This window comes from Vidua chalybeata, chromosome 18, assembly GCF_026979565.1.
Source record: "Vidua chalybeata isolate OUT-0048 chromosome 18, bVidCha1 merged haplotype, whole genome shotgun sequence".
In the NCBI taxonomy this organism is placed as follows: domain Eukaryota; kingdom Metazoa; phylum Chordata; class Aves; order Passeriformes; family Viduidae; genus Vidua; species Vidua chalybeata.
The window spans coordinates 8,071,104-8,090,660 of NC_071547.1; the positions used below are offsets into that span (position 1 = coordinate 8,071,104).

Below are 19,557 nucleotides of genomic sequence, written 5' to 3' on the forward strand. Positions count from 1 at the left end.
CAAAATCTGAAATAAGTAACATTATACATGGAGTTATTCCAGTACTATTCATTGAACTCATGCCCCACTTTTTTGGGGAGATTTTATAGCAAGGAAAATGGTAAGAAGGCTTCTTAAAATGGGAAGCTGTATGTAAAGTTATATGTAACAGGTCTCATCTTTAAAGGAACCAAGGAATGTAATACAAAATTCATTTGCTGTTGCTAAGCTAAGTTTGGTACTTGATAGGCAACACTGCATTTCAACATTAGTATTTGTTCTGGCTTTCTCTTCTGCTTGAGGTAACTCTGCGTGTCTTGTTTAGGTGGGATGAAAAGCTATCAAATGGCCATGACAGCTGTGAATGATTTTTGACCTCATATTATCAGCCAGTTCAGATGTGACACATTAATTATTCCCCATGTATAGTGTTGGTCCTGGTTGGACCCTAGGCACTACCAGAGCCCCTCTCTCACTGCCTTCCACAACTGGACAGGGGAGAGAAAATGTCACTGGGGGTTCATGGCTTGAGATAAAGGCCAGGAGAGATTTTCTTCCTAGATAAGTTATCCCAGCTGCCTTACCACCATTTCTGATTGTCCCAGCCTGTGCCAGCAGCATGTCCATCCTGGAGCCAGCTGGACACATCGGAAGCTTCCAGCAGCTTCTCACAGAAGCCACCCCTGTAGCCCCCCACTACCAAAATCTGGCCACACAACCCCAATACCAGCTTCCCTGGATTTTTGTGTGTTCCTGACAGAGGCCGTTCAGTGTGTCTGATCAGGGGGTCCAATCCCCAAGTGCTGAACATTTGAACACTTACTCAGTTGCTGTTGGTAGGGTGGGAAGGTCTGTCTTTACTAAACACCGCTCTTGCCGCACGTCACCAGCTCTGCCCATGTGTGGGTAGAGAATCAGTGGAGCCCTTTTTGGTTGCTTTTCAGGCTGGTGCGTATCCAACAGGGTCAGAGCCTTATTAACAAGAAGAACGTGCAGCCACAGACCAAAGAGATTCAGCGAGTGTAACTAATTGATGCATGGGGATTGTAGGTCATATCTGCAGGAGACACCCAGCGATGACAGAGAATGATTTAATTGGAAACAATCGGCGTGCTCCATCCACGAGCTGCCACAGTGCCCCACTGACCTCCGTGGCGTCATCACCTCTGCCCGGGTATCAATAAAGGATGCTGCCCTTTGGGATCCCGCAGGAGCCAGTGCTGTCAGCTGACAGCTGAGAGCGCGCGGGGCGGTGGGGCTGCTCGCTGCCACAGGAAAGTAGGTCATGGCCAAAAGTAGCCTTGGCTGCCTTTGTGGAAGTGTGCCTGTGAGAAAGGAGTCAGCTGAGAAAAGAGCTCGCACGGTTTTGCACTTGTTTTTTTTTTAGCCCTTCCTTGCTGTGGAGCAGCTGGCACTACGTGCCATGAAATGCGTCTGCTTTCCAGTATTTCTGCATAAAATATTTTTAGAAGGGAATATGCGGCTCTTATTTCTGCTTAAGGGAAGTGGCAGATGCTTGTGGTCTTTTCATTGTCATTAGGAATTTAGAATTTAATTAGATCAAGTGTTTTTAATAAACACTTTTTTTTCCTCTTGCTTTCTTAACTGGAGCATGGCTGAAACTGGATGGTGGGTGTGTATCAGAGAAACTCAGGTTGAAAATAGTTGTGAACTTGAGCTATGTATGCAATATTTGTTCTCTCTTAAGCGTTATTAATAATAAAAAATACATGAAAAGAAGTACTTAAACTCATTTTAGGATTCATTCACTCCTGCTGTCTCTTCCTGTGAAGATCGGCACCGTTTGTGGCATAACGGTCATTTCCATGGCAACAAACTGTGTGATGGTGCTTGGAAGGCTTTGACTTTTGATGGAGAATAAATAAAAGGAGATTCACCCACATGCAAGATAATCCTGTCTTCATGTGAGATGAAGAACTTAAGAGGAAAAAAATTAAATTAGACAATTTGCCTATATCATGTCCTATTACACTTTCCTGAGGAACGTGTGGGTGTTTCAAAACCAAACCTCCTGGAAGTCCTGGTTGTGGACTCCCTCCTCTGTGGCTGCTCTGTGTGCAGCTGGTAGATCCTGTAGCCTGGTCTTGGGCATTGAGCAATCCTTTGTAGCACATCATCATCTGGTTTTGCTGTTCTGAGGCTTCAAAGATTTCCTTTGACAAAGTACTAAATCCCCTCTTGCCTTGCTGTGCAAGCTGAAGGAGCTGCTCCAAAGGGCATGAGTTGACATGCCAAGGTCACTTCTTCGAGAGAGGCCTGATAGAAGGCCAGCCTGTGGCAATAAAAGTTTGTAATATTCATACAGCACTTCACTACAGCCTTCTCACTCTAGGCAGAACTTCAACTCCTGTATGACAGTCACTGGTTTTTTATTTACTGTTGACATAAGATTGTAAGTGCTGGTCTCTGTGGGGAGCAGATCCAGCATGAGCAGCTGATGCACCATGAGTAACTGAGGCTGAAAAATAACCTTTTTTCATATTATGGAAAGATATGACCTGAAATACCATACTGTTTCCCTGGGCACGGAGTGAAAGTCCAAGGACTTGACAGCATTTCTAACAATACATCATAGGTTGACAGATGAAAAGTGCACTGCAGCTTTTGCTACCTTTAAAGTCTGCACAGCAGTTTAGGCTGTCTTTTCTGCATAATTTCTGTCAAGGTTTAAATCTGAATCTTCAATCATGCTGAACTGTTTCTTATGGAACTATTTCCATTTTTCTTTAAAGATGTTCATGTGTTTTGAGTATAGTTCAGATCTGCCAGGAGGATAATTTAAGGACCTTTCTTGAAATTATCAATGTTTACAGTGGTTGTATTTCTAAAGAAGCTTTTTCTGAAACATAATTTTTGTGCAGTTGCACAACATGTGCACAGATGGATGCTGCTTTGTGTTAATAGTTGTTTAGGTTGAACAGATCTGTCCAGGATCAGATGTTCATTTTGGCAACTCTGCAGTTCCCCTATTACTTCTTTGATAAAATTGTTCTTGCAAGAGGATAAATAAAGCTCTGCATTCACTTAGTAATTTCAGACTGCCATTTGCTGCCATTGCCTTTGCTGTCCTTCTTTGTACCCCAGCAGTGGGCAGATATTGGAGTGGTTTGGGTGGGTTTTTTTTGAGAATGCACTTAAGGAAAAGCAGTGGTACTGGTCTTCTATCACATAACTAAATATAACCAAACCTGGCCTCTTTTTTCCCTTCCCATCTTATTCCTACTAGCTCTCATTGTCCTTCCTGCTAATAAATTAGAGAGATGGTTACCTTTCTGGCAGCAAATGAGCCTGCCAGTTGGTTGAGAGCAATTTGAGAAGCACCTTCCTATAAATGAATGAGTCCAGCTGTCATAACATGTACTCTGTAAACCAAGAATATGAATTTTGATTAGGCACAGAAAGCCCACTAACTTAGTTTCACACTTTATTGTTTTTTACCATAATGATTGAAGTGGCAGTGTTGGCACCAGGGCTGGCAGATCTCCACTTGTAGCTGTCTGGGTTATAAAAACCTCCCTAATCTCTTCAGGTGCATATTTTGAGAAGAGAACCAATTGTTTCTTTTAAAAGGCCTGTGCTGTGTGTGCTTTTAAGGATCCATTTGGCTGTGAAACTGTCTCTGACAGCTGATACAATCAAAGGCTTTGTTTTTTAGAAGTCTCAGATCCTGACTCAGCCTTGCAGCTTGTTTCTTCTCCAGCTGGGTGCCACAGTCAAGCACTACCTGACCATCCTGCTGGGCTGTGCTGATGAGATCACCCAGGTTGTGATGTGCCCTGTCTTGCCAGTGATGTACCCAAATCCCACACTGATCCCATGGAATGACTGGAGGCCTGGCATGTTACTGAAGGCTCACTGTTATTTTGGGGGTGTGTGCTGCTTCCATGTCTTAGGGAAGGCTGCAGGACAGGAGCAGCCTGATTGTCCAGAAATGTTTACCAGCCCAACAGCTCTGCTCTTCCCATGTCAGAAAACCCTTCCAGAGAGAGGGCAGCAGAAAAATGCCATAGACATGCTTCTGATGAAGTGTGGGAGAACAGGAGTAGCTTAGTTTGCAGTGTCCTCTCTAGGGCTGGAGAACATTATCCCAGCCTTGGCTGTCACCTCAGTTCCCTGTTCAGTGGAATTGTTACCTGGGGGTTAAGTGGCTGAAAATCCCTCCTGGGACTCCCTTTGTTACCCCAAGTGCCTCTCCAGAGAACTTGTGCCTCTGTTTCTCTTTGTTATTGCTGGCTGTCGTGTGAGTTCTGCTGCATATTTCCTAGGTAAAAGGAAAATTACAGTTATTTCAGAAAAGGCATCAAGCTTGATTGCCAAAATGGCTTGCTGGCTTTATGACTTTGATCAGAGGCCCCTGCTGAACTGTCCTTTCTGGTCAGTGGCAATGATCTTTGCCTCTTAGCTTTTCATGCCAACTCCCCTTTCAGTCTATGCTGAGAATTGTGCAACTCCTTGAACTGATTCCCCATGGTTAGCACTGTCCTGAGTCAAATATAGCCCTGTAAAAAACATATCCCAGTTCTCAGGCTCCCTGAGCCTTGTTTTTTTGGGCTGTGACTTGAATTCCCAGGATTCTGATAATTCACACAACCTGCAATATATTATTAATAAATTATGTACCATTGAAGTCCTAACAATGATGCTACAGTTTCCTTTTATTTCCATGGTTACATTCTGTTGTGATTAATCTTTTTAATGCTTTATTTTCTTTAGAAACTAGATGCCAAATCACTTATAAAGCTGAATTTTGCTAAAAACAGTGAAGGTAAGTGCAGTCATTTTCTGTGGTGGTGCTTTGTTGGGTTATTTTCCTTAATAAGTGCTTTAATAAATTCTGGTTTGTCTTACTCATAGTGAACTTGAGTAGTTTGTGTTCTCTACCATTTTTTTTTGGAGTAGAATAATTGCTTCTTGTGAGTGATATGTTTACCTTCAAAGTTCCATTTCTGTTTTTCTTTACACTGGGGAGCTGTAAATTATTCAGCAATTTCACTTTACTATAGCTGCTACGGCACTAAGGTACTATTTACTTTAAGGAAAGAATCAGAAAAAGTGAAATTTCTGTAATGTTATCTTATTTCCAACTTGCCTGTGGCAATATTTGCTGTTCACTTGGTTTTGAACAGCTTTTTGTTTATAAAAGGGATTAGACTTAAATAAACACGTGGGACTTTATGAATAGAAGCACACAAGACAGCTGCCTCAAGTTTTATTTTGCAAGCTATAAAATCAGCCTCCTAAGAGAGCATGGTAGGAGCAAAAGAGGAGAGTAGAGATGAATTCATCTTCTACAAAGCAGATAATGATTTCTTTGAAATGAAAATGGCTAGGATTAGGTGGGAATAAAATTCTGGAGTGTCTGTCTCCTTATCTTACCAAAATCTATGGATTACAAGTTCTTTTCTGTAGCTGATGGATTTCTTCTGTGCCTTGTTTTCCATCTGTCTCAAGAGCAGGGTGTTAAAATTTGATCAATAGTCAGTGTGGCCAAGGCTTTCCCTAAAGAAATCCAGCTCACAATGCTGGAGTGGAATGACAACAGCCACAGAAGAAGCCTTTTCCTTAAAAAGGTTAATTCTGTGTCATTAACCAATCAAGGGAAAATGCAACAAAAGACCAAAATTAAGTGTTGCATTTCTGTCAGCGAACTTTTCTCTAAATCATAATGTGGAATGGTTGTAGGATCTTCTCTGTTCACACATAAATGTGATATAAATGATCCTTGGGCCTTGCAGTTTCTCACATTTAGAGATCACTTATGAGTTGAGTACTTTCCATCCAGATCAACATGTGTGTGCCCTCAGCAGTTTTGCTTTTCCTAGGACTGAGAATAGGATGATTTGTTCTTTTTTATAAAGCTGGAATGAGGCCTCACATTTTACCAGTGTGTTTCTGTATCCATCAGCTGGGCACTTGCAAAAATGCCTTTCTTGAGTTTCAGTCCCTTGTGGCAATGGCTTTCCTTCAGCCCTGGTGGCATTAACAAAAGTGTCCTCAGCTTTGACTTGTGCAGGGGGGCAGAGCTGCCTCTGGGTGCACAGTGAGGGGTTGGTCTCTGCAGGTGTTTGCTTCCCTGTCCCCGCAGGTGCTGTGAGCAGCCTGTTCTGGCCTCCCTGCTGGTTTTGATTTTCAAATGGTAATTAGGAAGAAAAGAACTAAATAGGCCCAACTTATTTAAAAAATATCACCCAAACCCCCAGGTCTAGCAAACTGATCAAGTATTAATAACTTTCTTCTAACTGCTTTCTGCTGAGATTATCCAGACATTTTTCTTTTTCCTCCTACATTGCCTCCCATCAGTTTGCTTGCTGTTGACTTGCTTAATATTTATGCTGGCCCTCCTGGGAAAATTCACAGCTTGATGAGAGCAGAAGCTGGGTTCCTTACTGAGTAACGTGTTCAGATTTAATGGCATTCTCCTTGCCACATTTGAATACAAAATGCTCTCCTCCTTTTGTGTACTTTTCTGTGGGCAATAAGCTAAACTTTTATTCCTGGGAACAAGAGTGATACAGAGCACTGGACACGTTACAAGGTTCATGTTATCAATAGATCTTTGATTACAACAGTAACAATTATATGGTGGTATTTCATAAATATCAAGCAAGTTGGACAAAGTTCTGAGTTAGGAAATTGAAGGCAATAGATTTCAAAACTGCATTTTCCTTGCTTGTTTTATAGCTCTCTTTGCTGTTACTTTTTCTAGTACTTTCTCCATCACTGGAGAATCAAAATGTTATTAAAACACCATTAAGTACCCACTGAAGTTACACTTTATATTAAAAATTAATGTAAATAGCATCCACAGAGATCAGAGAAATTAGCTGTTTCAAAACAGCTACAGGTCTTAATGTGAAATGTATGCTTTTTTCCCTCTGTCAGGCAAGTACCACTGTCCAGTGCTGTTTACTGTATTTACCAATAACTCCCATATTGTGGCCATCAAGACTACTGGAAATGTGTTTGCCTATGAGGTAGGTTCTCTGTTGCATTTCATTATTAATATTTTGTACTTGATGCATTTCAGTCAAAATCACAAAATGTTTTAGAAAGACAAGTAAATTTTATTCTTGTTTTACAGCCAGGGAAGTTAAGGGACAGGATATAGACTGACTTCATAGATCGTTGTCCAACTTTAGCCTTCAAAATAGGAACAACTTTAGAATATGAATTAAATAGTATTTCTAAAACCTTTTCTTAAGTTAATCTGCATGTTCTGAATCTTGTGTTTCAAAACAAGTAGCTTTTATATGCTTCTCAGTTGAAATAAGAGACAAATTTTCTGTTGTCTTCTTTCTGATACAGTATCATCACAAAAACATTGCCTCATTTCTATTCATTCAGTGAGTAAAAAAGAGCATTTTAGCTGGAGCTGGGGGAATAGGAGAAAGAATGCCTTAATGGACACTTAAACTGCATTTTATTCATGTTTTGTGAACATTTATGTAAGCCCAAGTGGAATTTTAATTGTGACTTCTTTGCATAGTCCTTACTGTAAAAGCAAGATTTATTAATTCTTACAGTAGCAAATAAATCCTTCAATTAATGAATCCATATCCAATGTTGTAAAAAGTCTGAACACTGGAACATCTTTTTGAATTCTGATGGGATAATCAGATACTGAGGGAGGAACAGGCTGAAACCTTTGCAATCAAGGAAAAGGTTGGATTCATCATGGTTTTGAAAACTTGCTCTGATGTAGTAGAGCTGTCCTCACCTGTGACAGCAGTCTAGATCAGGTTAAAATAGAAAATATTTTCTGTTCTTTCTGCAAGCAGCATGCTTTAGCTGCTGGGGTTAACAGGCAAGGATGAGATTAAGAGTGGTCTTTGTTAAATCCTGGTCAGTGCTGCAGAACTCTTGCTCTCTTTGCTGCAATTTGCAATACTGGGCTTCCTGAATGGGCTGTGCCAGGAGGGTTTGTGCCCCTTGTGGTACCACATGAAGTAATTGCAGTTACTGGTTTGTTATAAGCATGGAATTAATTTATGGCCTTCTGGAGGTACTGGGACATTATCTCTTCCATCTGAGAACCACAGAGGACATTTGGGTAAATAAGATAGATTCAGAGGTCTTTTGCAGGTAAGAGCTTAGAAAGCTGAAAGCAAGATATTTTTTTAAATTTTGGCAGTACTTTTATGATTAATTTGGTTGAATGATGGACATAACTACGGAATGGAGACTGCAAAGTTCGTCTTAGAAAAATAACCCAGCAAACCACACAAAACTGTCAAGTTTTGTAGGGATGAGAGACAAAAGCTTCTCATTTGTTAAAGCCCACACTGAAAATCTTGCAGCTGCCAGTTGAGAATGAGGGTGAAATTGTTTTCTTTATGATTTGGTGTTCAACATTTTATTGATATCACCTATTTACTTGTAATATTTCCACCTAAGAATGAGATTTTGGTATCTGTGTCTTTTGCCTGGCTGTTAGGCAGTTGAGCAGCTGAACATAAAACCAAAGAGCTACAAGGATCTCCTGACAGATGAGCCCTTCACTCGGCAAGACATCGTCACGCTGCAGGTGAACTTTTCTCTCTGTTACACCTTATCCCATCCAGGGGTTTATTTTGCAGAGGGTGAAATGCTGCTGTGTACATTGTTCTAGCAGGAAACTAGAGTAACTGAACAGAGAAACTTCGCTGTATTTTCTTTGTTATCCAGATAAGCCACAAAGATTCCATGTGACACAATCTGGATGAGTAGTAACATGGTCTGTGGTATCAAAACAATATTTAGAATGTAAAGTATTTAAGCTTTTAGGAACTTGACATGTTACATTAAGACTGAAGTGGCTTGTCCATCTTACTCTTCCAGAGATGTATGCTTCTTGATAGAAACCAGTTTTGGTTCTTTGCTGATTTTAAGAAAATTAAAACTTAAATTAAAAGAGCATTGCGCATTTTACAGTGTAAAAGATAGTTATTTACAGATGAAGTTTAGTATCAAAAGATCTAAAACTTTTGTTTAAAAGTAGGTACTTTTAAGCTTGCATAATTTCAAAATAGGGGAAAAAAGATTCCTTGATCATTATTATTGAAATCATGAGTTAGTATGCATCTCATGAACACTTAATTGCCCCTAGCCAAGACCAATACAGTCTAATTCAAATAGTCATTTCATTTCATGTCTAAATTTAAATAAAGTGTAACCCTTCTTGTCTACTCCCCAGTGCTTAACACCATGTTTTTAAATATTTTTTCCTCTGTTCCTTTGGGCTTGTTGGTGTTCAAGCTAATGCAACAAAGTAAAATGTTTTTATTCCAATGGATGCAAAAAATACATTTTTTTTGCTGATTGAAAGCTCCCAACAGAATGTTATTTCTGTGTAACTGCATGGTTGCTAATGGATTTGGAAAAGTAAAAAAAGACATGTGTCTAAAAATGTGTCTGTGCACCCATATGGAAAACCAAGTTATTTTGAACAAACAATTGAAATGTGCAGTCACTAAAAAATATTTTGGTATGTTTTGTAGGGTTGGAACTGAATGTATGTATCAAGAGTGCGTTCTTGTTACTTGCCTAGCTTTGATTTTTCACAGCTGTTCTAGTCCTCTAAATCTCAAAGTGCAACATCTAAAAATTTAGTCGTTCCCTATGTGAATTTTTATCAGTATTTTTCATCTTCATTCTTGACATGTTGGGTTTCTGTCTTGCTTGGAGGAATATGTCTAATATGAAACTAAGTAGATTCTGATAATTGTGCGGTCCAAGGTCACAGCCACAGCCCTGCACCTCTCCCAGCTCTATTCAGGGTGGCATTCATAATGTGTGAGTTGATTTGATTCTCTTAAGCAAAGAGTTCATTGTGGATTGGTGTTAACTTCTGCAGTGTACAGTCTTGTGCTACACTCTTCTTAAATAAGTTTAGAAATAGCAAAGACATCCCCATCTTGGGATTGGACTGCAAGAGATTTGACCATCTGAATGCTGTTGACCAGATAAAGTTTGACCTTTTACCAGATCAGTTTTAATTTTTTTTTTTCAGAATTATTTTTAACAGTCCAAAATGGCTTCAGGCTGTTGAAGGAGAAGAGCCATTGACTGCTCTGCACAACACCCACTGCAAACTTGCACGTAGAGCTTGATTTGTCCTATTCAAAATCTGCCCTACCCTGACTTGCTTTGTTGAGGCCAGGATTCAACCTGAAGTGGCATGACTAGCCTGGGTTTTAGAATTGCTTAAGTAGATGTGGTAGAGAAATGAGTTGTTATTTTCTCACATTGTTTTCTTCATATAAATTATTGAAAGACAGACCGACATCTCCTCTACAAGCTCTCTTGTTGACAACACTGCAGGCGGCGTGGTGGCTTCAGGCTTCACACTGCCAAGCTCCACCACCTGTGGCTCTGTTTCTTAGCCAGGGTTCATGACTGCAATCTGTTGTGTTTCAGAGCTCTACCCCAATTCCTCCTTCTCTTAAAAACCTTTCAGTTCTGTATTGAAATTTATCACTTTGTTGTTTTCTCGTTTCCCCATGTAAATTGAGTGCAGTGGTATCCAAGAGTGCTGGAATTGAGACTGAGTTGATATCACTGACCCTGCTGTTTGGCAAAAAAGTAGCTGTAAAGGAAGTTGCTATAAAAAAACATTCTTTGCTTTGCAAATAACAGCTGAATAGGGCTGTCTGTAATAGCTGTGTTTAGCAATAGAAAATAGCATTTCCAGAGGCTGACTCTGAATGTCCTAGGAAACAGAGGGGGTACCTGTGTTTAGTAGTGAAATACAACGTGATAAGTAGAAAATATGAATGATGGATGTTTACATATTATTTGTAGGATCTCATTTTTCCTTATTGATACATAAAGGACAATCCTACATCTGCTGGATTTTACCAGAATAGTAATTGACCTCAAACTTGGCTTCTCTCTCCTAATATATATAATTAAAAACAAAACAAGAAAGATTTGCTCTTTTCAGAGGAGGCAGAATTGCATAATATGCTTTTCCTGTTCTTGGTGCTAAACATAATTCAAACACGAGTCGTAATCCACCCTGTTATCTTTTCTGCTAAGCACTATCTCATCTGATGGGTTTGAATTTAGTAGTAGTTATTTATGTGCTATTTACTTGCTAAAAAGGACAACTTTTTTTTTTTAATTCAAAACTAAAAAAAAACAGAATCACAACTTCAGTTGTTAATAATACTGTGTTAGGTCTATGATATGCTTCTCTTTGTAAAGGAATCTGCAGTGCTTCCTACATGTATTCCATATGCAGAAATTACTTTTTCCCCTGTTGAAATGCAAATGTCCTGGGGTGGAGCATGGCAGTTTTTCATCAGCATATGGCCATATTATCCAGCCAGTCAGGGCAGGAGGTAAAGAGTAATACCATATCCTGGTGTGCAAGATGCATTAGCAGTACTGGAATGGAGTTATTGAGGCAGAAGATGTCATGGATCTAGTTTAGGATTTTGCTGATGATGACAGAAATGCACATGACATTATTGCATATGATACCCTTCCTACATACAGCACTCCTAGTATGACTGGGTTTTTAGACTGTAGCTCTTTACACTAAAGTTTAATTTTCCTTGTCTTAGCTTTGTGAGCTTGATACAAACTCAAGTTAAGCTTTCCATCTTCTGCAGTGCAGGTCTTATATTTTTCAAAGTTTCTCCCTCCTTATCATTATTTCAAATAATTTTTCTCCCAACTGTACTGGTTCATGTGTCTTTTAAATGGAATTTGCTGTTGTATGTTGTCTATGTTTCTCAACTTTCAACCTACTTATATTCTTTTCCTTGATGATCAGCTCAGCCTAACTCAGCATCCCTTGAAAATGTCATGAATGTGTTCCCAGCTGACAGACAACTCAAGTACTGTAAGATTAATTAGTTACTCTTAATGGGTAAGGCAGGATGTAAAGTGCTTGGGGACAGGGTGTCTGTAATGGAAAAGCTGATATTGTTAACACTTGTTTGCAGTGTTCTTACCTCCCTCTTCTGCTTGCCATTTTGGTACATTGCTGTTCATCATTTCAATTGGTTCACCATTTTTGCAATTGTTTCAAGGTAGGATTGAGCAAAGCTTTTGAAATAATAGTGTATTAGACCTCAATTTAGATCTAGGTAATTCTTCCAGTCCTATGTTTTACAGGTTTTTAGCTAGTATTCAGTCTAAATGTTTAACCTAATTTGAAATTATCTTCCAAGTAAATTTTTGGGGGATTTACTGCTAGATTTCAATGTATACTGTCAAATATTTATGAGAAAATCTGGTAGAAATTATTATTAATTAGTGTGAATGTAAATTCCATGTGTGTTTCCACCTATATTATGCAATTTATTCTCTGTGTAATGATGTGGAACTTAATGGCAAGCACATAAATACCTGTCTTCTGAATTCCCTCTTATAAGACCAGGGCAGGCTGAAGCAAGTGTCTGCCCCAGCTCAGGCTGGAGAGAGGGGCAGAGTCAGGTAGTGCTTTGCTGCACACAGTGGTGAACTTCCCATCCCAGCAAGTGTGAGATGTCCTGAGGAGAGCAAAGTAAGAATGCTGAAATACCCAGCTTTCACATCCCATTTGATAGCACCCTGTCCATTTATCATCCTCCACTGTGGATCTATTCACACACAAGAGACAAACTTCAGTTTGTGAGGATACAGCAGAAATTACTCCTTCTCTGGAAACTCTTCGAAGCTATTGCTGAGCTGTGTGCTGGCAGGGGATGTAATCAGAAATGTGGCTGTGCTCAGTGGCAGTGCTGCAGGTGACGCAGAGGCACATGTGGGGGTTCCTCCTTGCCTCAGGAATTGCAATAAAGCCCCTGCCCTGCTGTGCCAGGGGTAGCAGGCACAGTGCTCTGGTGGCAGCCTGCAGAGAGCCTTCCCTGGTAGGTGCAGGCTGACAAATGCATCTTTGCACTGCAGAAATGGAGGGGGGAAGAAAAGAAAACACCACATCTGGGTAAATGTTAACAGGTTTGCTGCTGTTAAAGGGAAAAAAGCCTCATACTGTTATGTACTTCCTTATGTCAGCTTTATTGTTTCTATATAACCTAATCAGTTGTGGACAAGACATGGCTCCTGACAAGCTGTTAAACACCGCTGACATTTGTGGCAGGAAGCACAGCTAATGAGCAGAACTGGAGGTAGCTGAGCTGCACACTGTTAATTGATATTTCACTCCTCAGCTATTCCTCATTTGCTCTTTGTGTGACAGAAGGTCAGAGCAGATTTCCTCACGGTTGTGGGTGAGGTCTCTGTGAGGGAGAATCCTGCACCAACGGACGTGCAGAGTAGAGGGTAAAGAAGTGGGACATGGTCAGCATATGAGGCTGACAGTCCTGAGCTTAATTAGGGATGCAGCATGGCCAACCAAATGGTGAGAAAAATCAGAAGTCAAAGAAATCACACAGTCTAAACCTGCTGGTTTTAACCTGCTTTTTGGGGCCTCTATGTGGTGCATAAGATTAACAGTTCAAGCTGTTTCCTTAAGTAGATAAAACCAGAAAATGACTGGAATAAAACAAGTGGAATAAAACTTGAGATTACCTGTTTTCAGAACTCAGCTTTCAGGAAAACATTAAATGTGAGATTTTTAATAGTGATGATAGTTATCAATCCTTTGAAGTCTATATCTGTGCTAGTAATTTGCTAAACTAAAGTTTATGGTTTGTAACCTTAGTAAGAAAAACCCTGAGTGCCAGCTATGGTGTTTTGTGTATGTATTTTTAAACATGCTAAGACAAGCAAAAGTAGGCCATGGTTCATCTTCCTTTCTGGTTTCTGTGCACTTACACAGAACTTATTTCTATAGGTCTTTGGGCTCCAGGCCTTAATCTTGACAGGATTGGGAACATCCCCATGAGTCCAGCCTTTCTCTGACCAGGAGAGGCAATTAACTCATTAGAGCTTGACCCTTTGACAATGTGAGTGTGTCTGTCTGCCCATGTCTGTGGCATCTTGTTTGGACTGCTCTGATTCTGTGCCCAGTAACTGTCATGGATGTAATGAGAAGAGCTTGGCAGGCTAATTATTAGTGTTTAGACAGTTTTCTTCCTGAAGTGATATGTCTAAAGACTTACAAAATTTTCATAGTGTTACCTTTAAAAAATGTTTATCTCGTGTTGTAGGACACGGTACCACCAGTAAGGAAATGGTTTGTGTCTTCTGCAGCACAGGTTGGACTAGTCAGATGTGTTTCTCCTCTTGGGGGCAGGTAGAAGCAACTGGTATCTTGTGTTTGACTTAGTATTCACTGCAGTACTTTCATAGTATGCTAATTCTGATTCACACTAATTCTAATCAAACTAATTCTAATCAAACTTCTCTTAGTATATCAAGATGCTATATTTTACAGGGAGAAATAAACATATCCTAGGTATCCTGTACAAGATGATACTCAAATTTCAATTTGAGGAGCCATTTTTGAGGGGCTATTCCACTGACAGAGGGAAATCTCTTTTGGGGTAGGAGTGTGGGTTGTCCCCCTTCTCGAAATGTGGTGAGACTCTTGCTTTGCAGAATCAGGAATACAAGGTACAACACTGTAAACCAAACCTTTGTCAAGGTTTCCATTGAAAGAGGTGGCCCACGTGGCTGTGATGGAAGGACTTGTACAGAGGACCTGGGTCACAGTTCTGGGGTTTGGAGTTCAGATCTCCCAGAGGGCAGATGGACAGCTGGTCTGCAAGGAGAGAGAGCTGCCCTGTGGCCTCTGCTGTCCTTCACACGATAATAGATGCACTGCCAACGCCGGGGCTGGTGGTGATTTGGAGAGCCCTGAGAAATCCCCTGCAAAGAAGGAGACTGTAAACATTGTGCTGGAGTTGCTCAATGCCTGTGATTAGGCTGGTTAAGCCACATAGATGTTTGAATGAACTGTGGCTGTTAAACGATGTGAACTAATCTGATTTGTGGTACCCTGAGCACAAGGCCCTGAGTTTTGTAAGGCACTGGCAGTTGTGATGTCCTTTATTTATTTTCAAACAGTCAATAAGTCAATAAACGAAGATGCTTTATTTAGAGGAACATCACGAAGGTGTTTTCTGTTTCATTTTTACTGCTGCCTTCCCTCCTGTCCATGAAAAATTGTTTTCAGGAGTCAGTCTTGCCCTTCAGCTTTGCCATGAACTGCAGACATGTATTGCTATAAATCTATTATCTCTATTAACATTAATACATAGATATTTTTTCCCTTTCCTGAAAGAGTAAGCAGTCATTCCTTCCTTCCTTCACCTTTTGAGGTAGTATATTTATGTGCAAGATTGCTGTCTTGGAAAGCTGCAGCTCGTGATTGCTGCCGAGTATTTCAGAGTGAAAACCTCTTGTGAAAACACACAAAATTCTTTCTCCAGACTTTCTCTGTGCATCTTGTTGACTGTCAGAAAGCAGAGCTCAAAATCATCTCTATTCACATATATAAATATGTATGTAAGGTAATAAATAGTAAATACACCTGAGTGCTGGTGTCAGAGGAAACAAAAATGGCTAAAAACCAGATCCAAATTTCCTATTTTTTAGTAGTTTTATTTAAAGATTGTCTGTTTCTAAAGCAAAATCTTAAAGATGTAATTTTTTGGGGCAGTTTTTTTGTCTCAATGGAGATCTATAGGAGGGGTATAGTGGGACAGGAAACAATACAAAATTGTTATCTGGTGTTTAGGAAAGGGGACAGCAGAAAGACAGGAGGTCCCATTAAGGTGCAGGATCACACAGCTTGATTTCATAAATGTGTTTTGGTTTTACTACCAGCAATAAAACTAAAAATGCACTCTCTGATGGAAGCACACTATTTCAGGGATGAATGAAAGGCATAATTAGATAATTTTATAAATTATTGAGCTAACAGCTCTGCTTGTATTCAGCATCACTTCTGGCAGAGATTAAATTGTCAAACTTTTTATCAACCATTGTGGTCTGAGAAGCTTTGTTAATTTTTTTAGGATAATATATTTAATACTGTTCATGTTACTTTTTTATTCATAGTTTTTTGCATAATATGTTGCATTTTTTTATCCTGAACTAGAAACTATTGCATATTGTTTTGTTAGTTTGGTATTTTAAAGTTTGAATTGTTTTCTGTAAGATAGACTTTCCAGTAGTGACTGGGTGTCCTGGGCTGGTGTTTTGACCTTTCTGTGCTGCAGAGGAGCTTGAGGAGAAAGCCTTGAAGTCATTGTAAGGAGAGGATTAAAGACTGTTTAATAATAGTATGAAGTAACCTACATCACCAGTAGGCATTCCTTGTCCCACTCTCTCTGAAAGGTCAGAGTTCTGCAGAAAGTTGCCTAGAGATAGCAGAAAGGATCACAGTTAATGGACTGTGTGTTTTTGCTATTTTCCGCCAATGGTCACTAAATTGAATTTTCATAACAGCTTTTTTTCTTTTTTTTCATCATTTTTAAGCATAGTTCTATAAGCACTAGTAAAAAAAAAAAACCTGTCAACACAGTTCTTACTGCAGACTTGCTCTGAGGGTTTTATTTGTATTTCAGATGCATTGCAAAAGTTCACAGAGCATGTGCAAATCAGGCCTAGGATTATAAATAGCAGGAGATAGCTGATGTGCTTTTGCACAGATCTTAGACCAAAGCTCAGAACAAAGGAAAGAACCAGGGAATTGCATTGTTCTTGCTTCTCTAGGATAGGGGAGACAGCTGGGTTCTGGTAGTAACTTCTGTAGGTGAGATATGTGTAATATTATGTTTGAAACTGAATTCCAGATCCCTAAGGAGTCTGCTGTGAGCAGACTCGTTGCTGATGTTGGTTGGGGTTGATTGCTTTATATTTTTTTCATCTTTCTGTGGTTTGGGGAGTATGGGAGTTATTCTGTCTCTCCCTCTTTATTTATTATGGTGTCTGCCCTTCAGTCTAGTCTGTTGCTTGGAATATGTACCTATCAAAGGTCTCTGATATTAATTTTTTCAATTATTTCTATTTTCAGGATCCAACAAATCTGGATAAGTTCAATGTCTCAAACTTCTTTCATGTTAAGAACAACATAAAAGTAATTGATCCAGGTAAGGATGAATTGAAGGTAGGCTCAGAAAACACCAACCCAAATGTGCAAAATCTGAAGATGATTCTGTGGAATTGACTCAGTTTTCTGGAAGGACATCTCAGTGGTTAGCTTATTATGCTCATATCTGGGTTTTGGTTTTTTTTTTTTTTTTTAATTCTACTATTGTGCAAGCAAGCATCTCTTTCTATTTACCCAATCAGAATAAGTGAGTATTATCTCAGATATGGAATATCTAATATCCAGCAAGTAATAAGCATACCAAGACAGAAACTTGTGAAAATGAAATATTAAATTAAAATTTTAACTAAATCAGATTCCACAGTCCAGTCCAACAACCTTCTTTCCCTAGTGTCACATTAAATATCTGATCCTGGGATTTTAGTATCACAGGCCTGGCCATTTAGTGAGGAGGTGAAGGACAGAAGTTTATATTGTACCCAACTGGTTTTTGTCTTTATTGTTCTATAAAATTTTTACAAGACTTGAATGGACTTAGATGATTTCTAGTGGTTTCAAATAAATTTTCATGACAGTTGGCTTGATTTTTTTTCTTGTACATCATATTGGCATTTATTTTGCTATATTTTGTGCTATGTACTTTTAACACTGTCATTAGTGCTATGCATTGCTATTTGTCACTGTGTCTGGAGGAATATATATAGTTGCTAGACCTTTTTATTTTAAATAAAGTAGCATTAATAGCTGAAAAATTTTTGTGTAATTAATTATATAATAAACTGAAGGAGAACAAAATACAATGTTTCTTTTAATTCTGAGTGATTTAACTTTGTCTTACCTAGATGAAGAAAAAGCAAAATTAGATCCATCTTACTATTTGAAGAATACAAATACAGAGACCCGAGAGACTTTACTGGAGCTTTATAAGGAATTCAAAGGTGATGATATTTTAGCAGCTACTATGAAAGCTCCTGAAAAGAAGAAGGTGGATAAGCTGAATGCAGTAAGTTGACTTAATTTGTAGTTTGGTACTGATTGACTTCTTCAAGAATGGTAATAGTTGTTTTTCTTCTTAGAGGCCGTATTGCAGTATAAACAAACACTGCTCCTTCTCTTTCCTCTCACACAGAAATTTGTCATAGATGAAAAGATGAAAATCATATCAGGATTCCTTAGACATGCATAGTATGTGTCAGTGAGTTTCTATTTGTTAAATCATTGCAAATGAATCTAAACATTTGAGAACTGAATCACAATGAGAAGGAAGAATCCTTATGATGTGGTTATGTATGTGTTGGCAGAAACTTTTTCCCAGGTTATAATCTCTCACTTTGAGTTTGTTTATCATTGCTTCCTGCATTTATTGGCAGAGAGAGCACACCTTAAGGTAGTGCAAGTGAATAATTTCTGGTGTGGACAAATACATAAATAATTCCAAGCTGCTCCTCCATTTTCTTTTTCCACTAGAATGCAGAGTTTACTGGAATATTTTAAAGGATGTTCTTCCAGGTGCATGTTCATGGTTGTCAAGAGAAACAACCCGTCTGCATCTAGATTTCCTACATCAAAGGCTGTTTCAAATGGGCGAGAGTATTCTTCTGTCCTTTAATAATTCTGGGATGTGTCTGCCTACTTGCTTTGATTACACTTACATGAAAACTAACCAGCAGTGCAGCATACAGCTTTTAATGAGAGGGCTTAGAGACAGATTAGGGAGCGTATGTGACCAAGGAGTAGGATCACAAATGCCCTCTTTTTTGGGACATTGTAGTGTTAAAATGAAAAAAAAAAAAAGTTAAGGAGAAAAAGAAAGAGGGCAGAGATAAGGATGAGCTCTACACATGTTGGGGAGTTGGATTGTCAGCTTATGATGTGGGTGGGCATAGCTGTAAACTTGCTTAGAATGCAGTGAAACCTTAGGGAATGAGCAGTGACCTGGCTGGACTCTTTACAGGCATTTCCCTGGAACTGCTAAACATGTCTCTGGGTTTATTAGATCTTTGTAATTTGCTACAAAATCCGTGTGTGACGTTAACATTTCCCTTCTGCAGAATTACAGAGCTCAAAATATGGGATGGTGCCTCTGCACACAGAAGGGCCAGCTGTGGGAGGGGCTCTGGTTTGCTCTCCCCTACAGTATCTCTGTGATTCACTGGATTTTCCTTCCTCTTAGCAGCACTGCAGACTTCTACAGATACTCCTTGCCTATCTGTACCCCTGGACATACAAATAAATTGTGATGATAGAATCTCTGCATAGTGATGTATTAAACTGGAGTGGAAGCATTAAGCCCCTTTGGCTCAGCACATGAGCAGCCTTAAATACATTTTCATCAGAGCAAATGCGGGCAACAGATGGAGAATTACTGCTGCACTGGGTATTTGTTTCCTTCAGTAGGAGCTGGAGCAGAAAGTCTGCTTTCAGAAGGATGGCATTTGTGTGTTTCTAATGCTTATACAGTATCTTTGGTAGATAAATTCTAAGATCTAATGTCTTTTTCTCTTGCTTTTTCCTCTGTAAATAGGCTCACTATTCCACTGGAGCTGTAAGTGCTTCCTTCACCTCCACTGCAATGGTGCCTGAAACTACCCACGAAGCAGGTACCAGAACTACCTACCTACACACCA

General features: G+C 39.4%; 1 protein-coding gene across 1 annotated transcript in view; it reads left to right on the forward strand.

The window, feature by feature from the left end:
• Nucleotides 1-19,557, forward strand: part of PPIL2 (peptidylprolyl isomerase like 2) — a 67,712-nt gene that overhangs the window by 9,996 nt on the left and 38,159 nt on the right. The window contains exons 6-11 of the mRNA XM_053959679.1: nucleotides 4,714-4,765; nucleotides 6,883-6,974; nucleotides 8,435-8,524; nucleotides 16,895-16,970; nucleotides 17,773-17,933; nucleotides 19,455-19,530. Of these exons, the coding sequence (XP_053815654.1) occupies nucleotides 4,714-4,765; nucleotides 6,883-6,974; nucleotides 8,435-8,524; nucleotides 16,895-16,970; nucleotides 17,773-17,933; nucleotides 19,455-19,530 (547 nt within the window). The remainder of the gene's footprint in view (nucleotides 1-4,713; nucleotides 4,766-6,882; nucleotides 6,975-8,434; nucleotides 8,525-16,894; nucleotides 16,971-17,772; nucleotides 17,934-19,454; nucleotides 19,531-19,557) is intronic.